At 36.1% G+C, this 26,097-nt stretch overlaps 2 protein-coding genes across 3 annotated transcripts in view; one reads left to right on the top strand and one right to left on the bottom strand.

The window, feature by feature from the left end:
- The window catches only part of LOC6034904 (serine/threonine-protein phosphatase PP2A 65 kDa regulatory subunit), a 45,477-nt gene extending 28,555 nt beyond the window's left edge, over positions 1 to 16,922 (bottom strand). The window contains exons 1-6 of one of the 2 annotated variants that reach the window (XM_038251613.1): positions 16,766 to 16,922; positions 16,444 to 16,553; positions 7,690 to 8,337; positions 6,864 to 7,629; positions 6,528 to 6,797; positions 5,693 to 6,462 (exon numbers count right to left, since the gene is read on the bottom strand). In XM_038251613.1, the coding sequence (XP_038107541.1) occupies positions 6,455 to 6,462; positions 6,528 to 6,797; positions 6,864 to 7,629; positions 7,690 to 8,337; positions 16,444 to 16,536 (1,785 nt within the window). In that variant the 5' untranslated portion in view covers positions 16,537 to 16,553; positions 16,766 to 16,922 and the 3' untranslated portion in view covers positions 5,693 to 6,454. Of the gene's footprint in view, positions 1 to 5,692; positions 6,463 to 6,527; positions 6,798 to 6,863; positions 7,630 to 7,689; positions 8,338 to 16,443; positions 16,554 to 16,765 lie in introns of those variants that run through there. The other variant, XM_038251614.1, reaches the window with a different exon arrangement.
- Positions 16,923 to 20,045: 3,123 nt separating this feature from the next.
- Positions 20,046 to 21,332, top strand: LOC6034906. Its single transcript, XM_001845121.2, has 2 exons — positions 20,046 to 20,195; positions 20,262 to 21,332. The coding sequence occupies exons 1-2, from the start codon at positions 20,188 to 20,190 to the stop codon at positions 21,154 to 21,156; spliced, it is 903 nt and encodes a 300-aa protein (XP_001845173.1). The 5' UTR covers positions 20,046 to 20,187; the 3' UTR covers positions 21,157 to 21,332.
- The last annotated feature ends 4,765 nt before the right edge of the window (positions 21,333 to 26,097 follow it).

The raw sequence follows: 26,097 nt of genomic DNA, 5'->3' as shown, positions 1-26,097 counted from the left end.
TTTTAAAGTAAAATCTTCATGATTATTTTATGAAAAATTTTCAACTTTCGTACATTTCAATTAATTTCTACCGAACATTTCTGCAACCAACCATTTTACGTGTGAAAACAAGCGCCCTCGAAACAAGTTTGCTTCCAGACTATTCTTCTGGTGGCGCAAGTCCACGCGCAAGCGACTAGCAATCACCGGCCGGTTCGAACCAAAAACTTGCTGTTCGGAAACGATCTCACAAGAACCGGATAGGTTTGTGTTGGTGCGCACTCAAAAATGATCGCGATCGCCGTTTGTTGTGGTTCATTGGCTTCTTGTTTTCAAATTCATTCATGAGGTGTTTAAACTTTAAAGTGAGTAAAAATTAGCTTAAAAATATAATGGTGATCTACAAGTTTTAAAGAATCAAGAAATTTTAACAAGAGTAATTGGATAAGTAAAAACAGATTACATATAAATTTGGAATAAGTGTTGAGCGCTACTTGCATAATATGTGATAACTTTATCACATAACTTTGAAACCAACAAATTAACAAAATGTTGTTAAGTTACCGTAATCTGGGTCGAATCGGGACTAAGTCTGAATAGGGACAGCAGTTTCTAGAGCACTTAAAGCTTTTAAATTTGGAAATGAATGTACACATTTTGTTGTTCTGAGTCTGCTCTAACCGAAACCAACCAGAAAAATCTAAATATTTTGCTCCAACATGATAAAAACTGCCCCATGTGTCCCGATTGACCCCAGTTTACGGTACTCAATGCACAATTTAGATTGAATTGAGTTTTCCACTCCAATTAACAACATCACTCGACAACACAGCATTCAGTTCTTATGCAAATCACTCTCACTATCTCACACGCCGCGTGATTCACACTAGCTCATAACACACTTAGTATCTAACTAAAACATACCCAGAGCCAAGATTAGCGCCGAACAAACGACGACCACCTTCTTCGTGGTACCCATGTTGCACTGCACTAATTGTTTTCGTATTTTTTTTTATTTGGGGGTGAAATCGCTACAATTTACGAAATTTCTCCCAAAAAAGCAAACCGCTCGTTCATCACCAACGCGGAAACACCTCGCGCGCTGTTCGAATCTCAAACCGAACTGGAATCTCCGGTCATCGTGTCCGCGAAGAGCTGATTTTTTGGATGGTGAACCGCTGAACTGATGGCTCGCGCCAATGTACAACGAGAGCACACAAAAACAAGACTCTTACTGTTATCACTTATATAATGAGCTCGAAAAAAAAGAGATTAAAGAACGTCTAGGAGTGAGTGTCTTACAATGATTGTTTTTAAAACAATTTGCGTATTTGTTAAAAAAAAACAATCAAATAAAAATACATTTAACACTATGTAAATTTAATCGCAGATTCTGTCAACGACTTCACTCGTGTGCAGAAAGCAGAACATTGAATTTTAAACTAGTCTAAATCACAACCCATACCAACCGGTCCTGTCAGCGACGACGGTGCCGCGGAAGCAGGGCGAAGGGTTCAAAGTTGCAAACCGTGACGTCGCAAAAATCGAGCGCGTGTGGTGTGGAATACGAGACACACACACTTAGTGGCGGCTTTAAACCGGCTAAAATGTACGCGTTATGTACAAAGGTAGACTGTTTTTTTTTTTTGGTTTTATTTGCACATTTAAAGTTTTTGTTTATCAAGGTGAAACAGTTTTGTCAAACAAACATAAATGGCACCTTTTTTTTGATTCGTTATGATAGGTCAGTGAACGAGGTGTTATACGTTGAACATGTTTATATTAGTGTTTTATCTTGAATGCTGCTGATTTCAGTTAACTAAACTAAATTAACAGACAACTAAAAGATTTTATTTTTTTAATATGCAGGTTTTTATGCTTACGAAATTCTTCACGCATGTGTAAAATGTAAATTTCAAAATCATAAAAACCTTTATATGAAAAATAGAAATGGTTGATTTGATGGCATTTTAATACTTTTATTTTTAAATTTGACTAAAACTGCATTTTGCATTAGAGCAATTCCAGCTCAAATCAGGATTTTTTCTGGTACTTTTGTACCCGACCCTCTCCGATTCCAATGAAACTTTGTAGATATGTTATCCTAGGTCTATATAAGCCATTTTTGTGTATATGGAGCCAGTTGTACTAGAAAAACACATTTGAGAAAGGCGTAAGGTATTCAAATATTTTTGTATTTTGTAATTTAAAAATTTATGTGTATCAAAGCCGTTGCGTCGTATCAAAAAGTGGTCAAAGACAAACTTGTAGGAAATTGGACGGGCTTTCTGAAAAAAAAAAATACACTAAAACAAATATGCACCCCACAGCTGTGAGATTTTTTGACTTTTAAGTCTAAAACTTAAATTTAAAGGTGATGTCACGATTTTTTTTCGTTCAAAATTTTTCAGGAAATAGTCTTAAATATAACCAAAAGACTGACGAAAAATGCAGGATGGTATGTCTCTCCTAAAAAAATACAAAAATCATTTACTAAAACTGTTTTTTTAAAAAGTGGTCTAAACCTCAAAATTTTTGAAAACCGGTAGTGGGAATCGATTCTCCAGACAATTTTACATAAAAGTCTCCATATTGACCATTGTCCTATGTACAATTCTTGGGAAGATATAGCGATTTTAAAAATGAAAATGTTGAAAAAAAACGGGATTTTTGGTGGTTTTTGGCAATTTCTATATGACAGACTTGGGTTTTCTGTCTCGTAAATATTTTTACCGGAAAGCTCGTCCAATTTCCCACAAGTTTGCCTTTGACAGCATTTCAATTGGATGTAAGGGCTTACAGATATAAGCTTAATTACATTGCTTACAACTGAAAAGAGAATATTTTTTCAGTGTGGTAGAAACCAGGATAGTAAAATTGATTACGTAAATATAAAAACGATATAAATCAAAAAGCTGTCAAAGGCAAACTTGTGGGAAATTGGACGAGCTTTCCGGTAAAAATATTTACGAGACAGAAAAACCAAGTCTGTCATATAGAAATTGCCAAAAACCATTAAAAACCCGTTTTTTCAACATTTTAATTTTGAAAACCGCTGTACCTATCTTCCCAAGGTTTGGACATAGGACAATGGTCAATATGGAGACTTTTATGTAAAATTGTCTGGAGAATCGATTCCCACTACTGGTTCTCAATATTTTGAGGTTCAGACCACTTTTCAATAAAACAGTTTTAGTAAATGATTTTTGTATTTTTTTAGGAGAGACATACCATCCTGCAGTCTTTTGGTTTTATTTTAGGCTATTTCCTCAAAAAATTTTAACGAAAAAATATCGTGACATCACCTTTAAATTTAAGTTATAGACTTAAAAGTCAAAAAATCTCAAAGATGTGGGGTGTATATTTGTATCAGTGTATTTTTTTTAAGAAAGTCCGTCCAATTTCTTACAAGTTTGTCTTTGACCACTTTTTGATACGACGCAACGGCTTTGAGACACAGTAATTTTTATATTACAAAATACAAAAATATTTAAATACCTTACGCCCTACTCAAATGTGTTTTTCGAGTACAACTGGCTCCATATACACAAAAATGGCTTATATAGGCCTAGGATAACATGTCTACAAAGTTTCATCGGAGAGGGTCGGGTACAAAGGTACCAGAAAAATTCCTGATTTGAGCTGGAATTGCTCATTACTGTTTGTCCATATAAGTCTCCATACAATTTTTGGCAGATTTAGAATCTATCGAGAAATTAAAAGTGAGAGTTTGTGCGTGCAACATGGAGAAACTTCACAGAAAGTTTAACTCCATGTTGCACACACTCTCTTTATTAATTTCTCGATACAGTAGTTACTTATGAAAGATTAAAAAAATAAAAGTGCTTTGATTTGGATCAAATTTGGAGTGGGGTTTTTTGGCCGAAATATTTAGACCCTCATTTTTTTTTTTTGCAAATCATAACTTTGCTCCATTTCAAGCTGTTTCAAGCTGTTATGGACTCAAATGAAAGGTGATAGCTGGACTTTCAAGTAAAATTAGTTAGGAGTACGAAAAATCTAGCCTAACATTTGAAAAAGTAATACGAAAACTTCAAATTCCGTTTTGACCGTGTCTGGACCAAAGTGCCAATGTTTGAAAATATTTTTATCGGATTCCTCGGTAAATTTTACAAAAATGGACGAGGTTTATTAACAGGATTCCGAGATATGATTTTTTGAAAATAAAATCTGGGGTTTTCGATGTGTCGCGCTTAAAAACTGAACAAAATAAAAAAAAAGTTCAGTTGTTTTGCCATCATTAGTTGTAAAATATCTAAGTATTAGCAAAGCATAGCATTGGTGTCAACCCATAGATGCTACTTCTTTATTGACCAGGACCCCCAAAAATTGCTCCGTGGACCACAGACGAAAAGTACGAACCAATCATCACCCCTTCGCAATTTTCAAAGCTCCCTATCATGCTGATCAATACCGACGCCGGCCACGACCAGTGGTAAGAAACGGGGAAGTGGATGGGAATGTTAGCCGATACTTTTTTCTTCTTTCTTCTTTTTGTAAACACATACACATACTTGAGTGATGGAGACCGCCCAATCGGTATCACATGAGTTTTGAGGGGTTAGTTAGATGGGTATGCGGTCAGGATTCACTGTAGTAGGTGATGCGACCATCAGTAATTTGTTTATCGGTTGAAATTTTGAAAATCTTAGGCAGCCGGCTGCGGAAAAATAGCTATCTAAGGATTTACATTTTATGTAGTATTAATTCGACCGCGATTCTCCTGAAATTCTTTGTCGGCGTGCCTTCCGATCAACGGTGATGTAGGAAGGGCTTTATTTATTAAGATGATTTTATATCATAAATCTTAAAACATATTCGACGGCGTGCCTTCCGATCATCGATGATATAGAAAGGACTTAATCCAGCAATACGACTTGCTAGTCTCAAAAAAATTCGGTACGTTTCTATCGAAAACTAAAATAGAGAACAACAGCAAAAACAAACTCATCGACCAACGAACTCGCGAAAAAAAACAAACAATGAAAAAAGAAGGAGAAAACAGAAACAGTCAACAGAACTGCGCGTTACCCCATGCACTCGAACAGCGACACAAAAGAGACGAAAAATAACACGAAAAAAAAGGACTGCGCGTCCCCACAGGCACCACACGAATCCATGAATACGATCACGAATACAGCACAAGAAGAACATCACAAAAATCCATCACTGCTGCTCACACGATACTGACGCGCAATAATATTCATTAGTACAATGACCCAAGATGTCAACCGAAGAGCACGCAACAAGGTCAGTGCTATTGCATGCTCTCAGGTATCAATCCTTGGCCTGCAACAGCCTTCTTTTTTGTAGATGTAAACAAAGTGTTATCATTCGAAAATCACGTTACAGAAACTATTAGTTCAAGCAAAACTATTGAAAAGTGTAAACAAAGAGTCTACCCTGCTCACGTCAGTTGATGTTTACATTAGGAACGAGAAGGATAGACTCTTTGTTCGATTTTTAATGTTTAAAATGAAACTTTTGTGAAATTTTCAAGGAAAAATATTTCGAAATTTTACAAGTTAGCCCAACATTTGAAAATGTCAAAAATAAAAACCAAAAAAATATTCCTTATTATAAAATTCCGAATTTCTGTTATTTCCAAAAAAGTATCCACGTATTTTAGGGATGATCCTCCCACAAATTTCAACGCTCAACAGCAACCCCGACCCAATAAAACGCTTCGCCCTTTACTCCTGAATTGGACTTTTATTGGTTTGTTAAATTATCTCCTTACGTTTAGTGTATTCATCATTAATAGTAAACTTAGTTTAATGTAATTGGATATACTTGCAGTTGCGTTCATAATTTCCACCATTTTTTTTGTTGTTGTTGTTTTGTTTAGATTACTTTCACTGTGTCTGAATGTGTCCGCCGAAAAAGAAAACTGATAACTTGAATGATTCGTCAACATATCAAGCCATGAAAAAAAATGCGAAAATGAGTTGGTGTGAGCGTCTAGATGTCCTACCGCGCGATTCGGCTGCCGTTTCTATTTCCGGTTAAAATGTACCAATCAACCCGCATTTGCGTACGTTCTGTTTCTTATTTTTTGAGTGTGTATTTTGTAAGTATAAAAAAGTAGCCATAATTTGCACAATTATCAACAATTAAGAACTTTAATCAACTACCATTTTGTTTTGTTTTTGTTTTTTCATTTCTAAACACGATTTTTCCACTACATGCGGTGTGTGTCTATGTGTAAAGCAGGACTGGTTTCTTTTTCTTTGTTGGGCCAAAACGGGAATCTCGGAAATTTCAATTGTGGCGGGGGAACGTTCGTCACAGTTAAAAAGAGATTGAACGTTCTCCTCTTCCGCTTCCTCGACGTGTGTTCAGTTAGATAAGTAATGTGTGTGTGTGTGTTGTTGTTTTTCCTTTAAATAGCAATGGGCTTTATTTTCTTCCTTTCTTACTTAACAATGCATACAAAACTCTGTCCTGGATGATTTTAGGCGGCTGCAAATGAGAAAACCGTTGAATTAGTTCTATATGCACAAGATTCTATAGCTTTACAAACTCACCGGCAATTCCGACCATCGCTTCCGAGGCGAAATACTTGACGTCCACGTCGGTGTCGGTGTTTAGCTTCTCCAGAATGGGCTTCACGTGCTCGTCGATCGCCGCCTGGTCCAGGAAGGGCGACAGCTTCTGCAGCGTTTTGGCGACGTTGAAGCGCACGTTCGCGACCGGATCCGTCGACAGCACCTTGATCGTGGGCAGGAACAGCCGCTTGATGATGTCGGCGCCGACCACGTCGGCCAGCGCGTTGATACAGAACAGACAGGTCATTCCTGGGGGTGGGGTGGAGAAGTTGGTTAAGAGGGTGTAACCGGGCAAGACATTGAAGCACTACTCACTGTGCAAATAGTTGCTGTTCTTGTACATGACCAAAATCTGATTAATAATGTTCGTTTCGGCCCACTGCGTGCCGAATGTCTGTACAATCTTCTTCATGTTGAGGGTGGCCGCTTCGCGGATCGCGTACACGTGGTCGTTCAGCCAGTTGAAGCACAGATCGCGCAGCTTCTGGTTGAAGTACTCCTGGCCGAGCTGGCCGGCAAGCAGGGGCATGTACTCGATGATGGCCAACCGAACACGCCACTTGGAGTCCTCGGCGAGCTCGACGATGGCCGGCAGCAGCGACTGCGACAGCTGCTGGATTCCGATGACGTCGTTGATGCAGTCCAGGGTGGAGATGATGTTCAGCCGGACCTCGGGCCATTCGTCCTTCAGCTGCAGCAGGAACAGCTGAAGCAAATGCTCGATTGTGTTGTTCCGGCCGAGGATCGGACTCAGTCCCATGATGACGGAGGCCAGCGCAGACTTGACGTGCTGGTTCGGGTCGGCCACCAGTTCCTTGACGTACGGCAGGATCGAGGTCATGATGATCTGTTCCTGGCTGCCCTTGTCCAGATTCGAGCAGAAGTCGGTCACCTTGGTAGCGGCCGAGGCACGAACCTCCGCCTCGGTGTCCTTCAGCAGATACTGGAACGCCGGAACCAAATCGGTCTTGGTGATTTCCGGACCAACGGCCTTCTGTAGATCGGTAAACTTCTCCGCAACCATGTAACGCACGCGCCAGGACGAATCGTTGACGCACTGACGCAGAGTTGGCATAACGTTCTACAAAACAAGAATCACCATCAAATCAGCATCAAACCCCAAGTACCCACCCGAACTCACATGCTCCACGTCGTCCTGCTGCAGCAGCTGGGCGATGCTGACGCAAGCCTCGACGGCCAACAGTCGGACCGAATCCTGATCGTCCTGCGCCATCTGCACAAACATCGGAATCAGGTCCGACTTGAGGTACTCCACCTCGACGACCTTGGCGAACTCGCCCAGCTTGCCGGCCGCAGCCCGGCGCACCATCGGCGTCTCGTCCTGGCACAGCTGCCGGAAGTTGTTGCGCAGCTCGGCCTTCACGGCGGCCGACACCCGCGGGTAGCACACCGAAAACAACCCACACGCCGACGTACGGCTGGTGAACCAATCCCCGGAGACCAACCGCTGCAGCGTCGGCACCACGTGCACCTCCAGGTCCTGGGCGCTGTGCTGGGCCGCCACGATCCGGAGCGACTCGACCGCCTTGTCCCGCACCACCGTCTCCTCGACGGTGGCGAGCGACTCGAGCGGCGGAATCAAGTACATCGCAAAGTCCGGCCCGCCGACGAGGGCGGTAAAGTTGCCCAGCTGCTCGGCCAGCGCCAGCAGCACCTCATCCTCGTCGTAGATCGTCTCCGTCAGGAACGGGATCAGCTCGGTGCGGGTGCGTTCCTCGCCGAGCGCGAGCGCGATCGTGGACAGCTTTTTGATCGAGTTTAGGCGAAGCTGTTGTTGCGGGAAAGGAGGAAGAGAAGAAACGTTACTACGGAGTTGGTCTAAATCCATTCTAAAGCCCAAAACCGAGGATGGCCTATTCTGCCCTCCTTGCCCATATGTATTATTTCTGGAGCAACATTTGAAAGGGGCGGTTCGACATTGCCCTTACGGCCTTTCGTTCCATTTAAACGCGTGTAATAAAAAGCCGCAAGAGCAGTGTCGAACCGACCCTTTCAAATGTTGCTCTAGATTTATCACACGTTTCTCCGTTTGGTGTCAATATAAGCGCCTCCAAAAGTAATACTTTTCGATACAAGTGCTGAAAAGTTAAAGTTTTCAGCACTTACATTTATACAGAAATAGTAGTTTATGCAACAAGTTGCAAAAAGAGATTTTTTCAGCACGAGTCGTTCATTTATCCAACGAGGTTTACCGAGTTTGATAAATTCGACGAATGCTGAAAAAATCATGTTTTGCAACAAGTTGCTTACAACATTTTTTGCAATTCCGTAAAACGCTTCTTGAATGGAATTTTATGTCAAACATTCATGCGTTTAGTAAATTCACCGTTCAAAACAAAAAAAAATATTTAAAAATGTTACTTTTCGGTAATAGTGTTGAAAAGTTAAACTTTTCAGCACCCATTTCAGTGCTGAAATGGGTGTTCCCCCTTGACCTCGGCCAGGGCCGAGGGACAAAAACTTTTTTAAATATTTGCATCGGCCTTATCAGTTTTTTGGAAAACTTTAAATTTTATTTTATTTATTTCTGGAAAACATTGCATTCATTTCAAAATGATCAGCTGTTCTCTGAAAATGCATTGTTGCAACATGCAATATGACAATTTTTGGACTTTAAAAAGTTACTATAAAAAGTAAAAAGTTATAAAACGTTAAACAAAATAAGTCTAAAACAAATCATTACGTTTAATTATCTTTTCGATGAGGATTACCGTAAGCAGGGTAACCACTCAAATCCCATTTTCAAATTCCCGACTTTTCCAGAACCTCAAAAAATATGTATTCTTTTCTGAAGAAAGATTTCAAATAAAATACTCTTTATAAAAAGTCAACATAAATCATCGGACAGAGCTTCTCTAAAAAGTAATTGAAAGTTTTAGATAAAAAAAATAAATTTCAATAATAGATTCCTAAAAACTTCACTTCAAAAATGGAACCATTATTTTGATTCAGGGAATAATCAGTCTTTGAAAAATAACCAAAAGCTTAACAATACCTAATACTCAATATTTATTTTTAAAATAACCAAACAAAATGTTTTTTTATGAAACTTCGTTAAACTGGCAACAAAAAAGATCAGGACAAAAAGGTAAGAAAACGCAATCCAAAATTTTATTTGCATGATTTTATTTATTATCAATGCTTTACATCTTTACACTTGATTACATTTATTATTCTTTCGAAGAATTTTAAAATATTTATGAATTCGTTTAAATTTTGATAAATATTTTTTTGAATCAATGTTGATTCATCGAAGTGTCGGTATTTAAATATTTACATTTTTTTAATGTAAAATTCAGTTTGATAACACTTCATATTTTACCACTTATTTTATGCGACAAAAGTTCTCCAAACGTATTTGTAATAACTTGGTTATGACTGGCTTTCCGAAAAAAATACACTGAAAGAAAAAAACACTCCACCTTTATAAGATTTTTTGATTTTTAAGTTTAAAAGTAAAATTTGAAGGTGGGCCCACGATTCTTTTTCGTTCAAAGTTTTTGTGAAAATAGCCTAAGATGTTACAAAAAGACTCACGAAAAATGAAGGATTGAGCAACTCACCTTAAAAAAATACAAAAATCATTTACTGAAACTGTTTTTTCAAAAGTGCTCTAAACATCAAAATTTTCAAAACCCAACACGAGAGCCGATTCTCCAGACAATTTTACATAATGGACTCCATATTGACCATTGTCCTAAGTCCAATCCCTGTGAAGTTACAGCGGTTTTAAAAATATAAATGTTGAAAAATAGGTTTTTTGATTGTTTTTGGCAATTTCTATATGACAGACTTGATATTTCAGTCTCGAAAATATTTTTACCGGAAGGCTCGTCCGATTTCCCTTAAGTTTGTCTCTGATTACATTTCAATTGGATGTATGGGCTTACAGATATAAGCTAATTACATTGCTCATTACTGAAAACAGAATATTTTTTCAGTGTAGTATAGTAGGGGAACTATACCCTTTCTCAGCCTATTTCTATTATCGGCCTATCAGCACTTTGATCATGAATAACAGCTTATATAAAGTGTTTTTGACTGTTCCAAAGTAATAAATAGCTCAAATAAATGTGAGCAAGCAACTCTCCATTGTTGAAACATCTGAAAATGTTGATTTAATAGCAGAAACGGCAAAAGTGATGAGAATTGGTCGAACGGCTTAGTGTGATTAAAATGGGTAGATTTCCCCTAAATAAGCTTAAACCATAAAAAAAACAAGTTATTTTGAAAAGTAGTCAAAGACAATCTTATGGGAAATTGGACGAGCTTTCCGGTAAAAATATTTTCGAGACTGAAAAATCAAGTCTCTCATATATAAATTGCCAAAAACCATCAAAAAACCTATTTTTCAAAATAAATATTTTTAAAACCGCTGTAACTTCACAGGGATTGGACTTAGGACAATGGTAAATATGGAGTCCATTATGTAAAATTGCCTGGAGAATCGACTCTCGTGTTCGGTTTTTCAAATTTTTGATGTTTAGAGCACTTTTTAGTAAATGATTTTTTTGTATTTTTTTAGGGGTTTCGTGAGTCTATTTGTAACATTACGCAGAAAAATAAGGCATATTTGAATCAACAAAACGTTTTGTTGATTTGAAAATCATTATTTTTGTTGAATCAACGCTAAACGTCAAAGCAACTTTTTCGAAACAACAAAAGACTTTTGTGGAATTGAGAAAATCAAGGTTTGTTTCAATGCAAAATCGGCGTTGATTATATTCAACAAAAATTTTGTTGATTCAAACCTCGTACATGCTGGGTCTCGTGGCGCAGGGGTAGCGGCTTCGGCTGCCGATCCCGATGATGCTATGAGACGCGGGTTCGATTCCCGCCTTATCCACTGAGCTTCTATCGGATGGTGAAGTAAAACGTCGGTCCCGGTTTCTCCTGTCTCGTCAGAGGCGCTGGAGCAGAAATCCCACGTTAGAGGAAGGCCATGCCCCGGGGGGCGTAGTGCCAATAGTTTCGTTTTTTACATGTTGATTCTACAAAACATTTTTCTGCGTGATCTTAGGCTATTTTCACAAAAATTATGATCGAAAAAAAAATCGTGAGCCCACCTTCAAATTTGACTTTTAAACTTAGAAACCAAAAAATCTCATCTCATTCTTTCGGTGTGTATTCTGTTTTCGGAAAACCCGTCAAATTTGCTACAAGTTTATCTTTGACCACTTTTTGATACGATGCACCGGCTTCGAGATACAGCAATCGAGAAATTCAAAGTGAGAGTGTGCGCGTGCAACACGGAGTTAAACTTTTCGAAGTGCCAAGGGAACCTTCACAGCAACTGCACAGAAAGTTTAACTCCTTGTTGCACACACTCTCACTTTTAATTTCTCGATATTTAAATTACGAAATACAAAAATATTTAAAACATTTTTATATTCAAGCAATGTGAAAAAAACTATAAAACTATACGCTGATGTAATCGTCGAAATCAAACTATTTTTGCCTTCCTCACGTTACTGAGGAAAGGCTATAAAATCACTCGAAAAATGAACTTCTCAATTAGACCTCCTAGACCCACCTTCATGTATACCTATCGACTCAGAATCAAATTCTGAGCAAATGTCTGTGTGTGTGGTGGGATGTTGATCAAAAAATTGTCACTCGATTATCTCGACATTGGCTGAACCGATTTTGTCCTTTTTGGCGTCATTCGATCCGTCTTGGTGTCCCATAAGTCGCTATTAAAAATTATACAGTTTAGTTAAGTACTTCAAAAGTTATGCTAAAAAACCATTTTAACAAAAGTCCGGAAGATTGTAAAAAGGGTGGTTTTTGTAAGAAAACCCGTCATGCTATACATTTTCAGAAAGGTATTTAAAAGACCTTTCCAACGCGTCCAAGACATTGAAGATCTGACAAATTCATCAAAAGTTATAAGCACTTAAGTGCTTTTTATACGCTTTTTGGAGGCCGGATCTCAGATATGTTGATGAAAATGATGTCCGGATCTCTCATACGACCTATCGTTGGATAGGTATTCGAAAGAGCTTTCCAACGCGTCTAAAACATTGAAGATCTGACAACCTTATCAAAAGTTATAAGCACTTAAGTGTTGTTTACGCACTTTTTCGAGGCCGGATCTCAGATATTTTGATGAAAATGATGTCCGGATCTCTCATGCGACCTATCGTTGGATAGGTATTCAAAAGACCTTTCCAACGCGTCCAAAACATTGAAGATCTGACAACCCTATCAAAAGCTATAAGCACTTAAGTGTTATTTACGCACTTTTTGCATTTTGGATAGCACCCTTTAAATGTGAGGAAGGCGCCAACCACCTAAGGGTGGATTAAGTATCGTTTTTTATTTTGATTTGGCTTTGTTGTAGTTAACATTTAGAGGTTACCTTTTGTTTGATAAACTTATTCGCCCTATATGTCCCTAATCACACCAGTTAACATTTTATCACTCTTATTCGTAATCCTCTTACTGGTAAACAGGTAAACAAGATAAAATGCTTCGTAAAGCTCATGATTTCGTGATGGAAAATACTTGGTGGGACAATTGAGTACTTAAGCCCTATGTCAATTTTTATGTACAACGGTAAAAAACACTATTAAAAACCATTTCTGATCATTTTTTTCCTAACATATTGTTTGGAGCGTTTTTATGGTTTCATGCATTTTCCTTTTTGAATATTGCAAATTTAAGATATTGAAAAAAATCAATGACTTTTTTATTTTATTTTTTTAACGATGGATTCTGCAAAAACTTAAAAACTTTTTTTTAATTTTGTCAATGATTTTTTTCTAATCGAACATCCAAAATGAGCAACCATAAAATTGTCCTATGTTTTTTTTTTATCTGATGATGCCATTTTAACATATGAAACACAATAGCTTACAGGGCCTTTAAAAAAACTCTAGAAATAATTAATAATTACAATTGTTGCATGTTTAAAATTGCGATGAGTTAGTTTCACTTCATTTCCTAAAGAAAACTTAAAGTTAAAAGTTTTCAAAAAAAAAAGCAATTGAAAATTTGAATAAAAGTAAGAAGTCATGTTTAATTTTAAAATTGTTGCCTTTTGCAGAATTTTCAAACGAATTTAAAAATTTCAGCATTTCAGAATTTCAGAATTTAAGAATTTGAAAATTTAAAAATTTAAGAATTTAAGAATTTAAGAATTTAAGAATTTAAGAATTAAGGAATTTAAGAATTTAAGAATTTAAGTATTTAAGAATTTAAGAATTTAAGAATTTAAGAATTTAAAAATTTAAAAATAATATTTTTTTTGTTCTCTTGGTTGTTTTTATTTTTAAATATTTATATCTTTGATTTTTTTTTTCATTTTTTTTTAATTTTTGATTCAAATATTTCGAATCTTTCAATTTTTTTTAATATGAATTTATTTTTTTTTGGGTTTTTTAATACTATTTTTCCTAATTTCTGAATAATCCAATTTTGAATGTTGGAGCTGTAATTTTTGAATGTATGGATTTTTTATTTTTCTTCAAGAATGTTCAAATTAAAAAAAAAATATTTCTACTTCTTGAATTCCATCTAAAATTCAAGGCGGAGAAGCTTAAGTCCAGAGCAACATTTGAAAGGGGCGGTACGACATTGCTCTTACGGCCTTTCATTACACGCATCACCGCCCCTTTCAAATGTTGCTCCAGAAGTTACGTCCAATCAGGCTCATATTTGGGATAGAAGCACGTACTGTGGAACATGCCCAATAATAATTTTTGTTACATCCAAATGTCTGTATCTTCAGGAAAAGTTTGAAATATGGTTAAGATTCACAAGATTAAAATAAAAAAAAACAATAAATAAGGATAAAAAACATTACTCAAAACTTTAAAGAAATTAAATATTCATAGTCAGTATGTTTAAAAATGAGTTGAGTGTAACAACCCTGTTTTTCCACAAACTTTTGTTTTATTTCTTTAATTCTTTAATTTAATTCTTCAATTTTTAGTTTCATTTCACCATCACTATTTTGCTTACATTTTACTGCCGTTCTACGCATAATTGTCCCATGTCAGTTTTGGTCGATTTTGACTTGATGACATTTTTAAGTTTAGTTTGATGTGTACTTTAAGAAAAACACATAAAATCTGGTACTTTGTTCGGAAACTCATTAAAAACAACACCAAGTCTGTTTGTCCCATCGTTAAACTTCTACGCATAATTGTCCCACTAAGTATTTTCTTCCCCGGAATCAATAGTTTTACGAAGCATTATGTCTTGTTTACCTTTTGTAAAGCAAGAGAATCACAAACAAAGGTGATAAACTGCTAACTGGGGTGATTAGGGACACATAGGGCGAATAGGAACCCACGGGACAATTATGCGTAGAAACACAGAAATCGGTCGAAAAATTTCAATCGCATTTTTCTCAGTTGCACTTTTTTGAACATGGGACAATTATGCGTAGAACGGCAGTTTAGATGTCACAAAATAAGACTACTTTGGATCATTTTTAAATCATAGTTCAGTTTAATTTTGAGAATAATAAAAAAATAGATAACGAATACTAAAGTGAAATTTTGGAAAAAAAAATGTCTATCCTTACAATTTTTTTAGAATTTTAGAATAAGAATTTAAAAAATTAAGAAACAATTCCAAAACATCAGAATTTCAGATTTTTTTAAATTATTCAATTTTTCTGACAAAATGTATGATTTTCTCTATGGTCCCTATATGCTAAGCAAACGACCAATTTTAGAACAAATCTCTGAGGATGGTGGAGCAACAGCTTCATATTGTCCCACCCTGTGTGCGCTAGTAATTTGTAATTTTCAGTTGAACGGAAATCCAAATCAAATCCAAATTAGTTGATTTTTAAACCTAAACATATTGCAAACAAGCTATACGCGATTTTCATCGTAACTCTTTTCTTAAGCATTTTTTATATGGAGTTCTGCGTTCTTTCCGGACTGAACAATATAAGAAATTAAATATTATCAATGTTGCAAAGTTCAAGGGCAAATTTTCAAAAAGAAATGAAATTTTGTAGTAATATTTTTAAGATCATCGAAATTCCCTGACCCAGCTTAAAATTCCCTGACTTTCCCTGACTTTTCCAGGTCAAATAAAATTCCCTGACAATTCCAGGTTTTCCCTGACTTTTCCAGAAATCGACACCATGTTTCTTTCAAAAGATTCGAAAAATATGTTGTTTAAATAGTAAAAATCGGCTGTCAAAATAGAAATAGGGTCGATATGGACTGCTAAAAAATTGTTTGAAGAATTGTATAAACGAATCAATGAACAAGGACAGCACAAGAGTAATAGATTAAGACTACCAATATAAATATTTGTTTTCAAAACTCAAGACGGTGTAAGATTTTAAATGAAAAAATCGCATAAATAAACACTGTATAATAAATTGCAAACATTTCCCAACGAGCGTCAAGTTAAGCCAGACTTTCGACAACAATTTCCATCACATTTTTCCACAACCTGAACTCCCAGGTAAGAAGATAAACATGATTGATTAAAAACTCATCGCGCTGTAATTAGCTCATGATTAGATACTTTTAAAATGGAGTTCAGACTCAGCACTGCATCTCAAATTTCAGCTACGCGACGATGCCGATGCACTTCAAGGCCGTTTCCTCGCGATAAATTTACTACAATCCGGCACGTCGCGGGTGTGTGTCTGTGTTTTGTGTTGATGCGTTTGCGTGTCGGAAGGCAATCAATTTTCGAAATCGATTCCTCAACTCAAAGTGAAGGAGGAGGAAGAAAGTGCAAAGAAATGCTATTGACGCCGTTTATATTTTATTTTCGCACTCAACATTGTGCGTTAAGCGTTAAAAATAAAACGCAGCTTCCGAATTTCGTGAGGCCGATCGATCGGAAGCACCTTGACCTGGCGTGACCTCTCCCTGAAGGAAGCTTCTTCGCTCACCTGAATGTCCTCATTTTTGAGCTCGTCGATTAGGACCGCGATCGGGTAAAGTGAATCATCCGCTGCTTTATCACCGCTAGTGCTGGCAGCCATGTTTTGTTAGTTTTGTTCTGCAAAATAAAGAAGAAAAACTTGATTTTTTTTTCTCTTGCCTTTTCTCCTCCACCTCCTTCAGAACTGTTCCGACCACTGCGTCGTCCTCCTCCTCCGTTCCTCCACCCCTTTCCCTCCTCACGCAAAAACTGGGTGTACCGGATTGCGACCCGAAAACCCGCCGAAAAACACTCCCCCACCGTCGAAAGCAGCTTCCCCGCGAACCTACCTGGCCGGGACACCGTCTTCCGTAGTTTTCCACACGAATGGAGCACTTTCCGGGCTGATTTTCCGCACACTTTTTCGAATTCGCGCAACCCGCAAGATGTCTTTGACGAAGCAGAGAGACGGCCTCAGGTTGAAAATGTCACTTTTTTCCACGGGCTTGGTCAGGTTGGTAGCGCCGTGCGTCAGTTTGACAGGTTTGGGGCGAACCGGTTCGGGGTCGGTTGAAGATGGCGTAGCAGGGAGGTTTTGAATGCAAATTTACAATTTTTTTTCTGCTGTAGTTTGAGGTGTACACTTTGTTGGAGAGCTTTTCACAACTTGCACGATTGTCTAAAAATCTGTGAAATCCGCAATAAAATAAATAAGAAAAAAAATAAAATTAAAAATAACAAGAAAACTAAAAATTATAAGATAACCAAATAAAAAAGGCAAAATGGGAATTTCGCCATTCTTTAAAAAAAAACCAGGGAGGGAATAGAAAGCTTATCTACACTCAACTTCCTGTGGTTGGTGTGTGAACTCTGTGTGAAAGGGGTGTCAAACTGAAAAGTGACCCTGTTCGTTTGACAACAATTGGTGTTAAACCATCGGGGGTTGAATGTTTTTGATTAAAGAAAATCAATAAATAAATAAATAAACCTTTATGTAAACCCAATGTCTTTAAACGTGTAAGAAACACAAAACCAATTTACAATGTGATTTTGGTTAACCGCGGTAAATTTTCTTGAAATAACTGTCAAAAATTGATCGCGGTGGATAATTTTCTACCATCAGTTTTTTTTTTATGTGATCAATGTGGTAAATGGTTTGGTGGATTTTTGACAGTTCGAAATATTTCAAATTTACCGCGGTTAACCAAAAATCAAATTAACAATGTAACTCCAATATTCAGCGTTAACAGTGTTATTTTTTGTAAGATCATGAATTTGGTCCTAAAATTAAGCTTAATGTTGTGATATTATTTTTCACAACGATAAAGCTTATTTTTCTAAGTACAATGACACTTTGTACGACCACAAAGGATTTAAAATGATTTTTTAACTTCGAGACACTTCTTGGTAGAAAAGATCCTACCTGACATTTCGCTCCAAGGAGACTATAGTTGATCCATCGTAAAAATGTTGTCTTTATTTATTTGCATTAAAATTTAAAAAAAGCGACCAGAAATGGATTTTCATATTGTTTTTCACATATAAAAAATTTGCATACTGCTTTGAGACCATATTCTTTCGATTTTGCTAATTAAATTATTATTATTATATTTTTTTTTACCTGATTAACAGCGCTATGCAGAATAATAATTTTCCAATAAGATTTTTTGAGAGTTTAAATTTAAACACAAGATTGGTTGTAGAACTGGCATTTGTAATAGTTTGCATATTGCAATTGGCTATGTTAATTTTGATAGCATTGTGGAAACAAATAAATTTTTTTCGAGCTGAAAACTCCAGACTTTTTCCCCTAAATTTGCGGCGATACCAAACACTCTTGTTCTAATGAATACTTTTGCTTTTACTGTAGTTTTCCCACGAACATGTACGTAAGTTTCAGTCTGAAGTACTTTACCTTTACTTTAGTACTTTAGTGAATTTTAGTAGAAAGTACAAATTTTAATCACCAAATTTTACCAATATGTAATTTTAACTCTACCAACGAAACATTTGACCCAACCGAGGACCCAACAGTAGTTTTTTTTATGAGTTCTCCCACTAGGAAAACGCTGTAGCAAAAAGCATAAACTACTCGAATGCTAGTGTTCTTGGGAGTACTTCCATTTGTTACTAGGTACTACGCCGACTCGATTTGGAGGTTAGAAAAGGGTGCACTGTTTATTGTCGCCGCGGCACTAAACCGAATTGAGAACTCTCGCGACGATTTTCTGTTGCGAAATATCTGTCGAGCATGAATAGGTGATTTTGAATCAGTGTGTTTGTTTTTTTTTTGTTTTGACGGCTTCGGATGTTGAGAAAAACGTGGTTGATTTTTTTTCTGATTTGCTGAATAAATGGAGCGTTTTAGATTAAATTATTGTTTAATATCTTGGTTTTTAGTTCTGCTACCACTAGCACTGTTTCAATTGGGTCCTAAAATGAAGCTTAGATTGCTGATATTATTGTTCACAGCGATAAAGCTTATTTTTCTGAGTACAATGACCCTTTGTACGACCACAAAGAGTTTAAAATGGATTTTTAACTCAATTTTGAAAAATTAACCTCGCGGTCCTTCGTGACAGAAAAGCTCCTACTTGACAGCTCGTTCCAAGGGGACCATAGTTAATCCATCGGAAAAATGTCGTCTTGTCAAAAAAAAAATTGCATTAAAATGAAAAAAAGTGATCAGAAATGGTTTTTAATCGTGTTTTTTACCGTTGCACAAAAATATTGACATAGGGCTTTAGCACCCAATTGGGGTAATTTTTGAAGGTCAGTCGGTTTTCAGCTTCTGAAAAAGACGCAGAATGGGAAAAAGTCTTGGTTATGTTGCTGATTGCGGATGGATTCCGTCTGAATAAAACAAAAACAAGTGGCCATCATTGTCGATGGCATCAATCCGGTCCGTTGTGTCCTGCCACCGGGAGAGTTTTGCTGATGCGGGTGCCGATTGAGTAAGCTCTAGAGTCAAAATGGGAAGACCTAGCCACTAATTTGAAAATCAAAAGCACCGTAATTGTCCTCTCCATGTTAGACATCATGAAATGGTCCATCTGGTTGATCAAATCCACGCTCACAGAACGATTTCCGGTAGATCTTCGTGATCGATTCCGTGCTCCGTGTAAGTCGCGCGAGTCTTTTCGCAGCTCAACTGGCGACATTTCAGTTTGGTGCCGTGGCGAAATTTTGTTTTGGTTTTGCGTGTGACATTTGAGATACACTCTGAAAAAATCAATAGAAAATTGCTTCGCGAGATGAAAAACACTCGCGCTGTTATTTCGATTTATTTCAAAAACCACAATACATGGACTAAGAACAGTGGTCGTCGATTTTGTTCGGGAAAATTCGTTGACAATCGACGAAGACCAAGTAAACAGTGCACCCGAGCTGTCAAATGACGTCACGGCGTAGAACCTAATTGCTTTTCTACAATGCATTTTTTACGGAAGAACTGTCATTTCTACCACTTGAATCCGGTGCTCCATTGAGGCTGATTTTCCGCTTGTATTTTACAGCAAATGCGACTGATTCAAAACTTTTGCTATTATTTACTGAATTTGAATCACCCCCTGTAAAAAGACGAACCGGTTCACGCGAGAGTTTGAACCGCAAACCAATCGGAGCACCCCTCGGCACGCATGCGAGTGTTGATAACGAAACGTCAAACTTCAACCAAAACAAAAACGTGCGTGCTGATGTTTTCCTGAAAAAATAACTAATTTTTACCATAAACAGTTTGCATTTATTAGTTTTAAATATAGGTCGCCACAATATGGACGGGTGAGTTTTTGTTTGTGTTGATTTCAAAATAAAATTGGCTAATTTGCGCGCCTTTTCTTTTTGCAGAATCAGTTTTGATTCCTTGACTTACCTTCCGGACGACTCCTTCGTGAGTGAGTGCAATGATGACTTTGGGGGCATTTGCGAGGACATTGTCCGGCTGGCCAGCGCAACCCATCTGGTGGACCAGCTGGAGCAGCAGTTGGACAACAGCCCGCCGAGTAGCAGCTACTACGCTTCGGGGCGGTGCTTCGACAAGGAGATTCCGTCGTTGTTCTCCGAAATGGAATATTTGACTGAGGTTTCACCGGAAACGGAAATGGCACTGATGCCGTGCCGGGACGTTCCCGTGTCGGTTGACCCGAGTGAGTTCTCGTGGAAGCGGAAGGAACAGGCGCAGCAACCCGACGAACACCCCGGACTGATACTTAGCGAAGAGGCTTTGGTTCCAAGTGGGACTGAGGCGAAAGAGATTCCGGCGGGACCGGAAAGCCACCGACGACACCTTGGTGCCACAACGAACTACCGACTTATCCTGCAAAACTACATCCAGAAGGGCAAACGAAAGCTGGAGGAAAGCTCGTACTCCAAGATGAAGGCGACCGTCGTCAGCGTCAAGGCCGGAACCAATTCTACCTCTCTGATTGAAACCGTAACGTGCGCTTCCTACGTGAACCCGTGCCCGAGTTCCACTGCCAGCTTCGAGTCGTCCTCGTCGGCGTCTTCCTCCTCCGCCGAAGATCGTTTGCCAGAACCTGCCCCGCTTCCAAACTTCCGCTGCCACGACTGTAACTCCTGCTTCCTGTCCGTTGAGCGGCTAAAGAAACACACCTGCATCATCGCCGAACAGTACCAGTGTCAGCTTTGTCGGCGCGAGTTTCGCAAGCGGAAAACCCTCGAGCAGCACATCAAATCCCATGACAAGGTGTTCTCCACGGACGACGATCTGCGCAAGTGGTAAAACGCCACCGGCTTGGCCAGGGCAGGCAAATCATCCTTCGACAACTGCTGTATTAACTATATGCGTTGTATTTCGTATATAAGAGTATTCATGTATGTATTGTACGTATGTGTGTGTGATGTATGTGTCTATTTTGAGTGGACGTTAAACTTTCAATGTGAGGCTGAATAACTTTACTCTTTAAACCTTTTACTTTGACCCGGAAAGAAATGCCCTTTTCAAGTCTCACACAAATCCATAAATCATCGTCTTGCCACGAACACTTTCTCGGAAATCACCTTGAACGATAAGGAAATAAAAGCCCTTTTAAAATCGATCGGAACTCGGTTGCGCGCATTAGGCACTGGTAAAAATGGACCATCGTTCGCAAAATAGGCGAGACTAAAAATAGAAAGCCAACCCGATTAGAAGAAAGTGCAAACTTCCGGTTGGAAAAAAATATGTGCTGAACGGAAAATGCTTTGTCACGGGGGATTTTGAGGAGGGGCGTTTTATTTTTTCGATTACGAATATTGGCAATCATAATTTTCAAAAGGCAACGCGGGCCGAAGATAGAGCAGGCTTGCCCTAGAATAAAATGAATCGTTCAATGCATCGGAACTTTCGCACTAATCAACCGATAACTTCCACGAAATGTAATTCTCGGTAAATATTCCCGCTCGGATTCCAAAACTAGCAACTCTAAAATTGAAACTATCCGAAATTCTCAGGTTCCTGAACTCCTTAATTCCTAAATTCCTAAATTCCAAATTTTCACAATTACAAAAATTCTAAATTCCTGAGGTCCTAATTTCCTAAATTTTAAAAATTCCTGAATTAAAATTTCCAAAATTCCGAAATTTCCTTATTCCAAAATTTTTAAATTCCTAAATTCTTAAACTCCCAAGTCCCAACATTTCTTAATTCCTGAATTCCTAAATCTGCAGCATCATTTGAAAGGGGCGGTACGACATTGCTCTTACTGCCTTTCATTACACGCGTTTAAATGTAAGAGCAATGTCGTACCGCCCCTTTCAAATGGTGCTCCCAAAATTTATAAATTCCTAAATTCCAAACTTCACATTCTTAAATTTCTATAAAAATAAATTTTAATTTCTTAATTCCTAAATTCAAAAATTCCTAAATTCCAAATTTCTAAATCGCTAAATTTATGAATTCCTTCATTCGTTAATTTTCAAATTCCAAAATTCCAAACCTCAGAAAATTCTCAAATTCCTAAATTCCTGAATTCCAAAATTCCAGAAATATAAAATTCGTCTTGATTTCAAATTTATCAAAATCAAACCATCCACATTCACGACCCCCGGGTCTTTTGTGGTCTCTATTGAACTCTTAAATTCCTAAATTCCGATATTTTAAATTTCCAAAGTTCAAAATCCTCAAAATTAGAAATTTCTAAATTCCTAAAATAAAAAATCTTCAAAATTCATTTTTTTTCAAATTTCAAATTTTGAAATTCTTGAATTTTTAAATTTATAAATCCCTAATCCTAAATTCCTTAATTCGCAAATTCGTAAATTCCTAAATTCCTATTTTCATAAATATCGAAATTCTTAAATTTAAATTTCCTAATTCCTAGATTCTTTTGTTCCAATATTCCAAAATCTCAAATTTTTAATTTTCAAAATTCAAAATCTTCAAAATTTCAAATTTTGTAATTCCTAAATTCCTATATACCTAAATTCTTAAATTCTCAAATTCTTAAAAAAATAAATTTCAAATTTTTAATTTCCTTGTTCTTCAAAATTTCTAAATTCCTAAAATTAAAAATATTCAAATTCCACATTTCTTAATTCCTAAATTTCGAAGTTCTCGAATTTCTAAATTTATTAATCCCTTAATTCCTAAATTCTGAAATTATTATAAATTCTGAAATTATTAAATTACTAAATTTTTAGTTTCAAAATCTTAAAAATTCCATTTTTTTCATATTTTCAAATTTCGAAATTCTTGAATTCCTAAATTTATAAATCCCTAATCCTTAAATTCCTAAATTCTCTAATTCCAAAATTCCAAACTTCATAAATTCATACATTTCAAAATTCTTAAAGTTAAATTTCCTAATCCCTAGATTCTTATGTTCCAAAATTCCAAAATCTCCCAATTTTCTAATTTTCAAAATTCAAAATCTTCAACATTTAAAATTTTTTAATTCCTAAATACCTAAATTCTTAAATTCCTAAATCCTAAAATTCTTGAATTATTAAATTAAAAATTTTTAAATTTCCGTGTTACAAAATCTTCAAAATTCCAAATTTTCAAAAATTAAAAATCTTCAAAATTCCAAATTTCTAAATTCCTAAAATTATTTTTTTTTAGATTTCAAATTTCTTAATTCCTAAATTTCAAAGTTTTTGAATTACTAAATTTATAAATACCTAATCCCTAAATTTATAAATTCTTAAATTCTTAAATTCCTAAGTCCCAAAATTTCTGAATTCCTTAATTCTTAAATTCTAAATTTCAAACATCAAAAATTACAAAATTCTAAATTTTTAAAATATTTAATTTTTTTATTCCTTAATTCGTAAACTTCATAAATTCTCAAATTTCTAAATTCCTAAAATATTAAATTAAAAAATCTAAAAATCAAGATGTTCTAAATTCCTAAATTATCAAATTCTTAAATTATTAAATTCCTAAATTTCTAAATTTTAAATTTCCATAGTTCAAAATCTTTTAAATTACAAATTTCTAAATGCCTAAAAATAAAAATTTTCGAAATTCCAAATTTTAAAATTCCTAAATTTTAAACTTTTTGAAATTTCTGAATTTTGCAAAATTCCAAACTTTATAAATTTTAAAATTCCTAAATTTAAATTGCTTAATTTCTTAAATCCTCAAATCTTAGGTTCCAAAATTGGAAATTTTCAAACTTTATAATTTACAAATTTAAAAATTTCAAATTTCTGAATACTTGAATTCTTAAATTACTAAATTGCTTAATTCCTACATTTCTAAAATCCAATATTCCAAACGTCCTAGTTCCTCAATTCATTAATTTCCCAATTTCTAAATTCCTGAATTTTTAAAATCTCAAATAATTTAATTCCTAAATTACAAAGTTCAAAATCTTCAAAATTCATAGTTTCTATATTCCTAAATTCTTATATTAAAAAATTCTTAAGAGGCAGTATTTGTAAATATTGCTCGGTTTGTTCTAGAGGTCGTATCGAGGTGCTCCGATTTGGATGAAACTTTCAGCATTTGTTTGTCTAAACATGAGATGAACTCATGCCAAATATGAGCCCTCTACGACAAAGGGAAGTGGGGTAAAACGGGCTTCGAAGTTAGAGGTCCAAAACACCTAAAAAATCTTAAAATTGCTCGCATTTCCGTAAAACTTCATCAATTCCAACTCTCGTAGATGCATTCGAAAGGACTTTTGAAGCACTTCAAAATGTGCCATAGACATCCAGGATTGGTTTGAAATTTTCTCTTAGCTTTTGCAAATTACTGTCAAAAATGGATTTTTTTAAAACCTTAATATCTTTTTCCAACAGCCTCCAACACCCATACTCCCGTAGGTAAAAAGATAGGCAATTTCATGGACTATAAGCCTACGGTATTAACTTTTTGGCCAATCGCAGTTTTTTTCATAGTTTTTCGATTTTTTTACAACAAACAAATAACAACGTTAGTTTTTACCCTACTGGCCGCCATAGCGGCACTTTTTGGTCTCAATTTTGTCATATTCGGAATCCTCGGACAATTTCACGTAAGTTAGAAGTATTGGAATTGTAATTTTGATTTAAAAAATAATTAAATAAAACATTTTTGAAAAAAGAAATAGATTTTATTTATCCTATGATCAATACGTCAAATGCTGTATCAAGTAGGCGAAAACCTGTTTTACCCCTAATCCAACAAATTGTTGAAAAATATTTTAATTCATTCAAAATGGCAATTTTTTCAATCAAATTTACAACTCCAATACTTCTTATTTTACATGAAATTGTCCGAGGATTCCGAATATGACAAAATTGAGACCAAAAAGTGCCGCTATGGACGCCTACAGGGCAAAAACTAACGTTGTAAAATGTTTGTTGCAGAAAAATCGAAAAACTATGAGAAAAACTGCGATTGGCCAAAAAGTTAATACCGTAGGCTTATAGTCCATGAAATTCCCTATCTTTTGACCTATGGGAGTATGGGTGTTGGAGGCTGTTGGAAAGAGATATTAAGGTTTTAAAAAAATCTATTTTTGACAGTAATTTGCAAAAGCTAAGAGATAATTTCAAACCAATCCTGGATGTCTATGGCACATTTTGAAGTGCTTCAAAAGACCTTTCGAATGCATCTACGAGAGTTGGAATTGATGAAGTTTTACGGAAATGCGCGCAATTTTAAGATTTTTTATGTTTTTTTTTGACCTCAAACTTCAAAGCCCGTTTTACCCCACTTCCCTTTGTCGTAGAGGGCTCATATTTCGCATGAGTTCATCTCATGTATATACAAACAAACGCTGAAAGTTTCATCCAAATCGGAGCACCTCGATACGACCTGTTACACATTGGTGAAAAACTTGCTCTTAATTTCTTAAATTTTAAAATTTCAAACCTGAAAAATAAAAATTCAAAATTTCTAAATTCCTGAATTCCTTAATTCTTAAATTTTTAAATTCCAAAATTTTAAAATCTTTAAGTTTAAATTCTTCAAAATTTTTAAATTCTTAATTCTTATTTCTAAATTCCTAATTCGTCAATTTCAGAATTCCTATAATTTAGAATTCTAAAATTCTCTGCTTTTGTGAAAATCATCAATTTATTCAACTTTTTATGGTTAACTGATCGAACTCAAAAATCAGCAAATCTAACACCAAAGTGAGATGATCAACTAAATTCTCGCTGCGGATTTAACCCGATCTGATCGTAGACTTCACACCAAACAAGTTTAAAGGGTAGTCAACCGTCACAACCTGTGTGCTAATGTGCTATGCGC

This window comes from Culex quinquefasciatus, chromosome 2 (genome assembly GCF_015732765.1).
Source record: "Culex quinquefasciatus strain JHB chromosome 2, VPISU_Cqui_1.0_pri_paternal, whole genome shotgun sequence".
NCBI classification, from domain to species: Eukaryota; Metazoa; Arthropoda; class Insecta; order Diptera; family Culicidae; genus Culex; species Culex quinquefasciatus.
This window is presented reverse-complemented; position numbering and strand designations above follow the sequence as displayed.